General features: G+C 46.3%; 1 protein-coding gene across 1 annotated transcript in view; it reads left to right on the top strand.

Annotated features, from left to right (window-relative positions):
* Positions 1-1,201: 1,201 nt before the first annotated feature.
* SEPTIN9 (septin 9) overlaps positions 1,202-13,774 on the top strand; it is a 250,303-nt gene continuing 237,730 nt past the window's right edge. Inside the window, exon 1 of the mRNA XM_034789888.1 lies at positions 1,202-1,388. Coding sequence (XP_034645779.1) covers positions 1,367-1,388 — 22 coding nt within the window. The 5' untranslated portion in view covers positions 1,202-1,366. The remainder of the gene's footprint in view (positions 1,389-13,774) is intronic.

Consider the following 13,774-nt stretch of genomic DNA (forward strand, 5'->3'; position numbering starts at 1 on the left):
CCGCTCCGGCAGCATTTCAGTGGCGGGTGGGGGGGGGGGGGCTCCCGGGGCTTCGGGGGGATTTCAGCGGGGGGGGGGGGGGGGTCCTTCAGTGCCGCGGAAGACGCAGAGCGGACCCCCGCCGCCGAAGTGCCGCCAAAGACCCGGACCGCGGAATTGGGCCCCACAGGTCCTAAAGCCGGCCCTGTAACTAAATCAGTTTCCAAATTGCACATCTTGTTAAACCGGTGCAACTTTCTCATGTAGACAGGCTTTGGGGGAGGTTTTGCTACCTTTCCTCCTGCTGAATGAGTCTCAGGTCAATGGAAAGATTCCCATTGATACCAACTTAGGCCCTTCCCCCATAAAGAGTCCAATTCCATGGGGCAGAATCCAGGTCTTCGACCTTTCTCTTCTCAATGTTCTCCTCTTTCTGCGCTAACAATGCCTCCAGCATATTTGCCTGGCTACTGATTACCCAGCATGCACTGCACACGGCCAGTAATCAGAAGCATGTGTCTCGTCTCTGGGCTGCTGAGACACCCAGACCATGTATCAGACTTGAGCCTTTCCTCTCCCCAGATGCTATGAAGGGCAATGAGTGGACTTGTGTGTGAGGGGGGAGAATCTCCCTCCGCTTTGTGAAGCTGGTTGTCTGGTATGTGGCTGGCTGTTGGGCTGCTTCTCTTTGGTGTGATGAATGGTTGTTACACACACGCACGCACGCACACAACCCCAAGGCGGGAAGCTAAGCAAATGCTTCACTTGCCTGGCAGCCTCGCCTCTCTGTGCGGGTTTGGAGAGCAAAGAGGAGATGTTTACACTAATCAGGCTGACAGGCCAGCAATACACTTTGAACTAGAAACTGCTTCTCCCTAGAACTGGGGTGATCCTGACCCATGTAGAGGGGGAGGGGCTGAGTCAACGGTGGTAGGGTGGCTCGGGGCTCGAAGGAAGAAACTCAGGTAGATTTTGTTCCTGGCTTCACAGGTTCAATCTGCGGGAAGTTCCAGGCCCGGGAGCTGGCAGAAAGATTCTGCAGAGTGCATTTGTGTTCGGAGGGGAAAAGGTTAAACCACCAGGGAGGCTGAGCTCTCCTCCTTCCCCTGCCAATGTCAGCGCAGTTGGAACGGCCCAGAACTGAACATCAGATTAGGAAAGGTGTGTTCTAATTGCTGGGAGTGTGCTGGGCTGCCCCTCAGCTGGAGCTCCCGGTGTGTGGAGCCAGCGTACAGGAGGAGTGCACTTCCCCTGGCTGATCCCTGCCTGCGGGAACAACAGGACTAAGCCAGTCACACATCACCCTGGGGATTAGTCGCAGGAGCAACTTGGAACGCCATCCCGGCACGGAATTTTGTTCCTATGTAACATCCGCGAGGGTGGCAGCATGAAGAAATCAGTCCACTCAGGTGAGCAAAGCGGGCCCTGGTTTGGTGACTGCCGGGTGTTCTCGAATCAGTAAGCTGGGCTGTGCGTGTGTGTACAAAACCAACACTTAAAAATAACAGTATGGCATGTACAAGCCCTTCTTGCTCTAGTTCTCTCTGTCGGAGGAGAGCTGCTGTTTTGTTGCCTATAAATGAAAGTCTTTGATCAATGGAAAGGGCTTAAGAAACCCAGAGCAAACCCAGGGAGGCAGGTTGTGCCAACCCACTGGAAATGTCCGTGAATGCAGTTCCTGTGACCTACACGTCACTGTGACAGCACACGCCACAAGGGATGGCGGTCGGTCAGCTTGGAACAAAAGAGGGACACTAAAAAGCAAAGCGGTGCCTAAGTTACCGGCTGCATTTCCTGTTCTAAGGGACGCTATAGCATGTGTGCTGTGAACTGAATGAACCAGAGTCGTGGGAGGGTGGTGTGGGTCTGAGTCAGTGCCCTCTATCCCACCCTGCTGGTTTTTTCAAGCACCCTCCACTCCCCAGCTCTACTCCAAGTCAATGCAGGCTCTTTTGCACTCACTCCTGTGGGGACAGCCAGTGTAGGTCACCGGCTGCGGTGGGGCTGCAGCTGGTTACAGTCCTGCCAAGGTAATCTTCTGCCTCCTGGATGCTGAGTCACCAGTTACAGCTCCTACCCCCTCATCTTCAGCCTTCCCATTAGAGCAGAGCCCTACGAGCCCTGTGAAAGCCTGGTAGGGTGACCAGGTAGCAAGTGGGAAAAATCGGGATGGGGTGGGGGGTAATAGGTGCCTATGTAAGAAAAAGCTCCAAAAATCGGGACTGTCCCTATAAAATCGGTCACCCTAAAGCCTGGCATTGGCAGCTTCTGAAAGAGCTGCCCAAGCCACTGCTCACAAAGAGGTGCCGCTGGTACAATGCGAGGGGGGTGGCTAAAGTTAGCCTGGATTCCTGATACCCTGTAAGGTCAAACTAACATATCCCTGGAATAAGTGATCAGTGGGTGATAGTGAGGGCAAATCCCCTGTATAAGACCAATCTCTTACCCAACTGACACACTGCAGTTAGGGTCCCTGCTAGCACTCGGGCACATTTTGCCCTCTACAGCTGAGTTCCACTCCTGGTCCAGCCAGCAGCCTGTGACTTTAAATTCCTTAAGCCAAATTCTGCCTACTTACACCCTTACTACCCCAGTGACTTCAGTGGGGCAGGCTGGATGTGACTGCCTGCAGAATGTGGGCTGTTTTCTGCATGCTGGTCTCTTCCAAGCAGCCTGAGTCACATTTCTTGTTGGACCATTGCGTGGGTTAGCTTCTTCGCTGGTATTTCGTTGCTTTTTGGAGTGGCCAAAATACTGTGACTTATTGAAGCCACATAACAGCCAACTCGAATCCCTTCTGGGGGCTTGGATGATCTCATAAACCACAGGAGCAAGTTGGACTCGGTGCTTTGTCTTCAGAGCTCCCCAGTGGAAATGCCTCGGATTACTCCAATGCTTATGTCCATTCAGAACGTTTCTACTGTTGTGTGCTTAGTCTCGAGCTCCCGCCCCTAAAATATATCTCTTATTGGTGTCAATCAACAGACTGTTCTGGTGGTTTTATTATGACTTTACATGTTGGGACCCATAGCTGGTGAAAGTATTATTATTAATATAGCACCATGCCTTACAAAGCATGTAATTTAGATGGGCCATTGCCCTGGGCAGTTTTACAAGCTAGATAGGCATGAGGACAGTAGCAGTGACCACTGTTCCTGACTGTGAGAAAGCAGGGCAAAAGAAGTGTGTTTCATGGGGGCATTTGATGGGGGAAATGTGTGGAGCATAGGAAGTGGAGGGTGATTTCAAGGGTAGGATTAGAGCAAAAAGAAGGTGCAGAGGCCAGGATGGGAGAAGGGATTCCTAATACCTCCCTGCTCCTAAAAATAATGGGCCAGGTCCTCAGCTGGTGTTAGCTGGTGCATCTCCATTGAAGCCATGCTGAGTTATCTCTATGGAAGATCTGGCCCAATAGGTCTTATGTGAGGTGGGACAGCTAACAATGGCAAAACATGGCACACAGGTACCACAGTGATGGGCCTGTTAGAAAGGCATAGATAGAAAAACATCTGATGGGTTGCAACCCTTTTCTGATGCCTCCTGACGCCTCCCAAATACTAGACAACACATATGTTCTACTTTGCACAACATGGCTGAATATGAGCATTACATATTTTAATCCCATACCTTAAGGAGCCTTGTCAGTGTGCAGTGAGCTGAAATTGTGGCTCCTTGCTATTGAAGCTGACTGTCCTGGGCTGTCATGTTTGCTTCGTACTGATGTGTGGTGGGGTAAAACTGAGTGACTGCAAATCTCCTGGCATTAGTGAGATGTGTATCTCATGAGACTGCCCCAGTGAGCACAATTCCAAATAACTACAGTACGATTCAGCTTTGACATTTGTTTAGTACCGTCCATCCAAAAGGGATTCAAATTGTGCGTTAGAAACACACAAATTGTGCGTTAGCTCATCACAGAGCTGCAGCCACTTCTGGGCTGGAACGTGGCAGTTGTTTAAAAAAGGAAGGGAAGTTTATATTGTTCAATGGAAACAACAAGAGGAAGGTTAGGGAGGCAGAATGTAATTGTGTGGGTTGGAATTTGGCCAGGACATTAGGGTTGAAACCCCCACTTATGTTCTCGCAATGCTTTGGAGACTACTTTTTATTACAGAAGGTGGAGAAAGTGACTAGGGGAGAGGTTGTTCTATATTTGATTCTGACAAACAGGGAGGAACTGGTTGGGAATTTGAAGCTGAAAGGCAGCCTGGGCGAAAGTGAGCATGAAATGATAGAATTCATGATTCTAAGGAATAGTAGGCGGGAAAACAGCAGAAAAAAGGCAAAGGACTTCAAGAAGGCAGACTTCAGCAAACTCAGAGAATTGGTAGGGAAGATCCCATGGGAAGCAAGTCTAAGGGAAAAAAGAGTTCAGGAGAGTTGACAGTTTTTTAAAGAGATAGTATTAAGGGCACAAGAACAGACTATCCCAATGCATAGGTAAGAGAACATCCTGGCTTAATAAAGATAGCTTCAATAACCTGAAGCTCAAAAAAGAATCACATGAAAAGTGGAAGCTAGGTCAGTTATGAAGGATGAATATAAAAAACAACAACATCACAAGCATGTTGGGACAAAATTAGAAAGGCCAAGACACAAAATGAGATTAGGGACACAAAGGATACCAAAAAAAACATTTTACAAATACATTAGAAACAAGAGGAAGACCAAGGATGGAGTAGACCCTTTACTCAATGTGGGGGGAAAGACAATGCAGAAAACACTGCAATGGCTGAAGTGTTAAATGTCTTTTTTTGTCTCCATTTTCATCAAAAACATTAGCAGTGATCAGACAACTAACATAGTGACCATCAGTGTACATGGGCTAGGATGTGAGGCTAAAATAGGGAAAGAACAAGTTAAGAATTATTTAGACAAGTTAGATGTCTTCAAGTCAGCAGGGCCTTGTGAAATACATCCTAATATACTTACGGAACTGGCTGAAGCGATCTCGGAGCCATTATCGATTATCTTTGAGAACTCGTGGAGGACAGGAGAGATCCCAGAGGACTGGAAAAGGACACGTATAATACCTATCTATAAAATGGGGATTAAGAACAACCCAGGGAATTACACGTTAGTCATCTTAACTTAGTACCTGGAAAGATAATGGAGCAAATAATCAAACAGTCGGTTTATAAGCACCTAGAAGATAAGGTGCTAAGTAACAGTCAACATGGAATTGTCAAGAACAAATCATGTCAAATCAGCCTAATATCCTTCTTTGACAGGGTAACAAGCCTTGTGGATAGGGGAAAGCAGTAGATGTGTTATAGCTCGACTTTAGTAAGGCTTTTGATACTTTCTCACATGACCTTCTCATAAGCAAACTAGGGAAATATAGTCTAGATTAACCTGCTATAAGGTGGGTGCACAACTGGTTGTAAAACCATACTCAAGAATAGTTATCAATGGGTTCATAGAAAAGCAGAAGGGTATATTAAGTCAGGTCCCACAGGGATCTGTCCTGGGTCTGGTTCTATTCAGTATCTCCATAAATGATTTGGATAATGGCATAGAGGGTACATTTATACAATTTGCAGAAGATGCCAGTCTGAGAGCATTTTAGAGGACAGGATTAGAATTCAAAATGATCCGGAGAAATGATCTGAAATAAATAGGATGAAATTCAATAAAGACAAATACAAATTACTACACTTTGGAAGGAACAATCAGTTGCACACATAGAAAATTGGAAATGACTGCCTTGGAGGAAGTACTGCAGAAAAGGATCTGGGGGTTATAATGGATCATAAACTAAATATGAGTCAACAGTGTAACACTGTTGCAAAAAAAGCGAACATCATTCTGGGATGTACTGGCAGGAATGTTGTATGTGAGATACAAGAAGTAATTCTTCAACTGTACTCAGCACAGATAAGGCCTCAACTGGAGTATTATGTCCAGTTCTAGGCATCAGATTGCAGGAAGGATGTGGACAAACTGGAGAAAGTCCAGAGGAGAGCAACATAAATGATTAAAGGTCTAGAAAACACAACGTACGAGGAAAGATTGAAAAAAAATGGATTTGTTTAGTCTGGAGAAGAGAAGACTGAGGAGGGACATAACAGTCTTCAAATACGTAAAAGGCTGTTATACAGAGGAGGGAGATAAATTGTTCTCCTTATCCACTGAGGACAGGACAAGAAGTAATGGGCTTAAACTTCAGCAAGGGAGATTTAAGTTAGACATTAGGGAAAACTTCCTAACTGTGGGGGTAGTTAAGCACTGGAACAAATTACCTAGGGAGGGTAAAGAATCTCTGTGACTGGAGGTTGTTAAGAAGAGGTTTAGACAAACACCTGTCAGGGATGGTCTAGGATAATGCTCAGTCCTGCCTCAGTGCAGGAGACTAGATCAGAGGAGCTCTCGAGGTCCCTTCCAGTCCTACATTTCTATGATTGAATAAAAGGCACAGTGGACTCGATCTTGACCATACATAATCAGAACTTGTGTATAACTCAGCCAAAAGGCTAGTGCTTTGGAGGGCAGGATTAGAATTCAAAATGGGTACAGCTCCCCATAATATCCTTTGGGGGGCTTGGCTCTTTGCTGATGCAGAAGGAAGAGTGTCACATACTGAATCACTACCATCCCCTACCAGCCTTAGGTTTCTTTGGTGGTCTCCCATCCGGACCCAGGACTGGCCAGACCCAAGCCTGCTTAAACTTATAAATTGGATAACATTACAAATCTTGGTAGATGTATGGTTTTCTTTTGGGCTGGTCACAGGGAATCCTGCTGGCTTTACAAAGAAAGGTTACTGCAGCTCACTGACTGTGCAGACTATCAGAACTTGTTTGACCGGGAATGTCGGGAGAACTAATGAGAGGCGGAAGGGAACATGCCGAAACGGCTCGGCTGAAAAGATGACACCTTTCTGCCAGCACTACAACCCCCAGCACTGCGCTGTGGGATTTGAACTACAACGCCTTCTCGGCCAGAAGCAAAAGTACGGCTGTGAGAGACCGGCTAATGAACGCCCCAAAGCTACGGCACTAGGAAGCAACAAGCACGTTTCACAAGATTTGTGAGGCTAGAGAGGGGCCGCAGGGCTTAAATTCAGTCTCACGAGGTACCAGACTTTGCCCCACTCCCTCAATGCGCTCTGAATCCTTACTATGGACCTGATCCAAAACTCACATAAGTCAATGAGAAGACTCCCATGGATTTCACTGGGCTTTGGCTCAGGCCCTGTATTTGCTGGGCACGCTGTAATGCTATTGCTGCATCTTCCTGCTGTGGGGCTATTCCCAGCCCAAGCAGGATTTACATTTTCCGAGGCAGTGCGGGGAAATCATATACATCTGCTGTGGCTTTTGAACACTTGCCATGTAGGTGTGGCTGGGCTGGAGATCCTGCTTTAGATACTTTACCTCTTACCCATAAACAGACATTCAGACCTTTGTGCTTTAGCTGCAGGCATACACAGCTCAGCCCTGCAATGTTCTGGGCCTGAGTATACTGAGGTGGCTGGAGGGGAGAGAGGCTATAAAGGGTCTAAAGATTCAGGAGGAATCTTACAAGGCAGGTTTAAGAACAAGAAGCATCCACTATGACACCAACTGTAACTCCTCACGCTTGTTTTTTCAGATCCGTGGGGAGAGGAGAGTTGTCCTGAGATGTTTCAGTTGTGCTGGGATCCTCTCTAGGGGATACTGTTTCTTTAAGGATACAATGCTCCCTTTTCCATTACTCAGATCCATGTGCATTGCCAACAATGCAATAGACAAGCAAGACTCACGCCGAGAGGTGAGGCTGAGGCTTGACTCAGAATGACCTTCAGGTGACCTCCAAGTTTGGCAAGAATTGCTTAAGGAATGTGTATGATGCTGGGAATATTTGAAAAACAAGTGCCCTAATTACCTCCTGAATTACCCCACGGGACTGGATGTGACCCACCGGTTGAGCAGGATTCGGGGGAAACTTGCACAAAATCTGGGATTTGCAAGTCTTCAAAAACTTCCCCCGGTGGCCAGTTACACTCCTCATCCTGAACTGAACAGGAACCTCGGAATGGTTCCATCTAGGACACTGCTGCTGCTAACAGGGAGAGGCCTGGGCCTTGGTTGGGCTCCACACAACAGGGGTCTGCCCACGTGGATGTGATCAGACCCTTGGGTTGTATACTGTAGCTCTCTATCCTTCTGAAGAACATCTATGGGTGACCAAGGGGTTTCCTGCTTGTACTGCCACTGCATAAACCACAGACTTGTTAACAGGGTGCTTGCAGAAGAAATACCTGTATAGTTCATTCATGATCAATGTACTTAGAATAAATGTAGAGGTTATTGAGAGAGAGCTGTGTTCTGAGCACTGGATGGGGAGTCAGGACCTCCAGTATGCTAATCTTGACTTTCATAGAATCATAGACCTGGAAGGGACCATGAGAAGTCATCTAGTCCAATCCCCTGCACTCAAGGCAGGGCTAAGTATTGTCTAGACCATCCCTGACAGGTGTTAGTCCAACCTGCTCTTAAAAATCTCCAATGATGGAGATTCCACAATCTCCCTAGGCAATTGATTCCAATGCTTAACCACTCTGACAGTTAGGAAGTTTTTCCTAATATCCAACCTAAACTTCCCTTGCTGCAATTTAAGCCCATTACTCCTTGTCCTATCCTCAGAGGTTAAGAAGAACAATTTTTCTCCCTCCTCCTTGTAACAACCTTTTATGTACTTGAAAACTGTTACCATGTACCGTCTCAGTCTTCTCTTCTCCAGACTAAACAAACCCAATTTTTTCAATCTTCCCTCAGAAGTCATGTTTTCTAGACCTTTAATCATTTTTGTTGCTTTTCTCTGGACTTTCTCCAATTTCTCCACATCTTTCCTGAAATGTGGCGCCCAGAACTGGACACAATACTCCAGTTGAGGCCTAATCAGTACGGAGTAGAGCAGAAGAATTACTTCTCGTGTCTTGCTTACAATACTCCTGCTAATACATCCCAGAATTATGTTTGCTTTTTCTGCAACAGCGTTACACCGTTGACTCATATTTAGCTTGTGATCCACTATGACCCCCAGATCCCTTTCCACAGTACTCCTTCCTGGGCAGTCATTTCCCATTTTGTATGTGTGCAACTGATTGTTTCTTCCTAAATGAAGTACTTTGCATTTGTCCTTATTGAATTTCATCCTATTTACTTAAGACCATTTCTCCAGTTTGTCCAGATCATTTTGCATTTTAATCCTGTCCTCCAAAGCACTTGCAACCCCTCCCAGCTTGGTACTGTCCGCAAACTTTATAAGTGTGTTCTCTATGCCATTATCTAAATCATTGATGAAGCTATTGAACAGAACCAGACCCAGAACCGATCCCTGCAGGAGTCCACTTGTTAAGTCCTTCCAGCATGACTGTGAACCACTGATAACTACTCTCTGGGAATGATTTTCCAACCAGTTATGCACCCACCTTATAGTAGCTCCATCTAGGTTGTATTTCCCTAGTTTGTTTATGAAAAGGTCATGCGAGACAGTATCAAAAGCCTTACTAAAGTCAAGATATACCACATCTACCACTTTCCCCCCATCCACAAGGCTTGGTACCCTGTCAAAGAAAGCTATCCGGTTGGTTTGACATGATTTGTTACTGACAAATCCATGCTGACTGTTATTTATCACCTTATTATCCTCTAGGTGTTTGCAAATTGATTGCTTACTTATTTGCTCCATTATCTTTCCAGGTACAGAAGTTAAGATGACTGGTCTGTAATTCCCCAGGTTGTAATTCCCCCTGGACTGTAATTGTGTAATTCTGTAATTCCCCAGGTTGGCTTTATTTCCCTTTTTATAGATGGACACTATATTTGCCCTTTTCCAGTCTTCTGGAATGTCTCCCATCTTCCATGACTTCTCAAAGATAATTGCTAATGGCTCAGCTATCTCCTCAGCTCCTTGCGTATTCTAGGATGCATTTCATCAGGCCCTGGTGCTTTGAAGACATCTAACTTGTCTAAGTAATTTTTGACTTGTTCTTTCCCTATTTTAAACTCTGATCCTACCTCATTTTCATTGGCATTCACTATGTTAGAAGTCCAATGGCCACCAACCTTCTAGGTGAAAACTGAAACAAAGAAGTCATTAAGCACCTCTGCCATTTCCACATTTTCTGTTATTGTCTTTCTCCCCTCATTGAGTAATGTGCCTAATCTGTCTTTGGTCTTCCTCTTGCTTCTGTTGTATTTGTAGAATGTTTTATTGTTTCCTTTTATATCCCTAGCTAGTTTGATCTCGTTTTTTGCCTTGGCTTTTCTAATTTTGTCCCTACATACTTGTGTTATTTGTTTATATTCATCCTTTGTAATTTGACTGAGTTTCTGCTTTTTGTAGGACTCTTTTTTGAGTATTAGATCATTGAAGATCTCCTGGTTAAGCCAGCGTGGTCTCTTGCCGTACTTCCTATCTTTCCTACACAGTGGGATAGTTTGCTCTTGTGCCCTTAATAATGTCTCTTTGAAAAACTGCCAACTGTCTTCAATTGTTTTTCCCCTTAGACTTGCTTCCCATGGGATTTTACCTACCAGCTCCCGGAGTTTGCAAGTCTGCCGGCTTGAAATCCATTGTCTTTATTGTGCTGTTCTCCCTCCTACCAGTCCTTAGAATCATGAACTCTACCATTTCATGATCACTTTCACCCAAGTTCCCTTCCACTTTCAAATTCTCAACCAGTTCCTCCCTATTTGTCAAAATCAAATCTAGAACAGCCTCCTGTTACTGTAGCTTCCGCCACCTCCTGAAATAAAAAATTGTCTCCAATACATTCCAAGAACTTTTTCTGTAGCCTTGCCTTGAGCAAACCCCCGTGCCTCAGTTTCCTTCTGAGTAGATGATAATACCAAAGGCAAATAGAAGTTGTGCAGATTAGTTAGACGGGAAGTGATTGGGGCAGGGACTGTGTTTTCCTGTGGGTTGGTACTGTGCCCAATACAATGGGGCCCCAAACCTGACTTGAGCCTATGGTCGCTACCCTAATAGAACTAGGGACTGATAATTCTGAGATGCTGAGCTGTGATTCAGATCAGTGGGACTGCAGGTGTTTGGTGCTTCTGCGAATCAGGCTCTTACTAGATCCAGTGTTTCTGTCTGTACTGCGTGGTACGTATTAGACCCAGTTGGAGAATAAAGATTGGACACTAAGATCATTTGCTTTACTCCTTGTAGGCCAAGGCCTCGCTAAGCAGAGCAGCATGGATAATGATCAGCTGAACTGTATTTCTCCAGGTGCATAGGATAGCAAGCTTTCACTCCCAGGGTCGTATTTTCTGGGGCACCTAGGGCCAGATTTCACGTGCTCAGCACCCACAGTCAGAGCCAGCTCAACTACTATTTATGCACCTAATTAAGGGTCCCATCTTCAAAAGAGCCAACTCCACGGAGGGATGGTGCTAACTATTTAACAACGCACAGCAACACCACACAGCCGCTGAGACTGAAAGTGAGAGAGATTGTTTCCAACTGAGATTACATGGGGATTTTTAGGGAAGCAGAATGGAATTTGGCCAGAAAATGAGATTAATGTTCCTCCCCCCAGGACAAGTGTCGTGGGGCTCTTGAGGGCTCAATTCTTCTCTCCTTTACCCATTGACCCAGCAGACATTTTACCTGTACAAAGCCCGGAAAATGGGATCTTTAATGACCATGCGCAGTCAGACCTCAGTCTTCAAGTGCAATAAGCAAGTGTATGAAAACAGAATTCAGTGCAAACTACATCGCTGCCAGGGCAGATTAACAAACTGGTGGCATTGTTTCCACCCATCATTTCTGCCAGGAACAGCTCTGCCTGCCACTGTGACGTGCATTCAAACACATTAAAGGCTACCCCATTATTTCTCAGGAACGGTGCCCTTAACCAGTTTTACCACTGGATGTTCAGTCAACATGACCCAGATAATTGCATACCCTGGATATTCTGTGCTAAGGCATTCTCCTCAGCAGAATCCCTTTTCTGAGCTATTTAATCTAATCTGTCTGCATTATCTCTCTGTCTATCTAGTGTCTTCATTATATTTATCACTGTGGTATCTGAGCAACTAAGAAAACAGATCCAATTGGAGTTATTCTTTGCTTCAGTTGGATCCTGACCCTGCAAAAGGATCTGCCACCAGGACACCTACCTGTGTGAAGCCCTATTGCAATTAACATGGCTTTTCATGAGCACTGGTTTATTATTGTAGGGTTGCTTGTGAGTTGCTGGGGTTTCCCACCCTGGCTTTTCACTACATGGTTGTGCTGAGCCATGTTCGTATCAAGTTATTTCCATTATTTGTGTTGCTGTTACATGCCTGGACCAGGTCCCCATTGTGCTAGGCACTGTACAAACACGGGGGGGGGGGGAAAGACTGCCCTTGCCCTCAAAGAGTTTACGCTCGAAATGCTTATCTTTGTGCCCTAGTTTGTTATTGTAGGGTTGCAAACAGGTGCTGCAGACACTGGTGTAATTTGTGGTGGTTGTTTTGGGCATGGGACTTTAGAAATACACAAGCCGTGCTTTCTGTTGCAGAGTTAGGCCATTTCTGAGCACCCATAAAGAATGCCATGGAGTTTGCTAACAGATATGGGTTGGGGGAAGGGAAGCTGACACTCCTGGGAGTCTAAGGCCCCTGTTGGACATCAAGGGTGAAATCCTGACCCCGCTGAATTCAATGGCAAAGCTCCCACGAACCTCAATGGGGCCAGGATTTCATCCTAAGGCCTCCCAGCCAGAGGAAACAATAGTGGCATAATCGTCTCCCTGGCAACGTGCCCAATGCCTGCCCTGACTAGCTAAACTGCCAGTGGAGGAGTGACTTGGCACAGGGTTCATACCATGATTTTTTGCCTTTTGTTGTTTGTATTACAGACAGAAGTTTCTCTACCGGGTTGTTTTAATTAAAACTCACATAAATGACACCACAAATCGTTTCCCCCCAGAGCGAGGCTTTCCGGGCCGAGCCCTAGAGCCAGTCAGCTAGGCCAGAATGAGAGCTTCTAAACAAACAGAGCAAGGCACCCCCTGCTCTCACCTCCTCCTGGGAGAATGTGGGGAGAAAAGCAGCTGTTGAGCTGGTTGAGGGCTCTTTGAAGTCAGTGGAGTGACTCCCAGCGATTGCAGGGGGCTCTGGATCAGGCCTTTGGGGAGCACTCAGCCCCACGGCAACCCAGCTCCTGAGCAGGTGAAACCTGGCCCTGGAACCTGCTGGGAATTGTTTCAGGGCTCTGTGCTGGTCTTTGTAAATCTCCGTCTGCAGAAACAGACACTTTCCAATCACCCAAGGGCAGCCGTTCGCCATGCGCGACACACAGAAGGCGCTGAGCCGCCCTTGCCAGAGACCCCAGATGTATTAGTGTGTAAAAAATCTCGTGATTTTAAGCCAGTCTCCTGATCGTTTTGGAGCCTGACTCCTGGTTTTTGAACACTGGAGGTTGGCAATGCCGCGCACGCTGCTTTGTTGGTGGTGCCAATTGCTTCATGCAGCTCCTAACCTGTGAGTCTTTCTCCTGATAATAAAATCCACTGTTTACATTACCCAAGGACCTGAACTCCATCTGCTCAGATACCATCGATTCTGCCTTAAAGCTGCCCAGATATTATACAAGCCCCAAATTCTGCCACTGCTATCCTACTACACTCACTGGGGATGCATGGAGGTAACTAGGGACAGATTTTGCCTGTAGACTCCCACCCACAAGCGTGACCCACATACCCTGGGCCTTTCTCATGGCCTCTCAGTGTCACATACATGCAGTTCCTTCCCTTGTTTGGTCCCATCTCCTGATGGTGCCTCATTCCCTTTACAAGGCTGAAGGGTCAACC

This window comes from Trachemys scripta, chromosome 14, assembly GCF_013100865.1.
Source record: "Trachemys scripta elegans isolate TJP31775 chromosome 14, CAS_Tse_1.0, whole genome shotgun sequence".
In the NCBI taxonomy this organism is placed as follows: Eukaryota; Metazoa; Chordata; order Testudines; family Emydidae; genus Trachemys; species Trachemys scripta.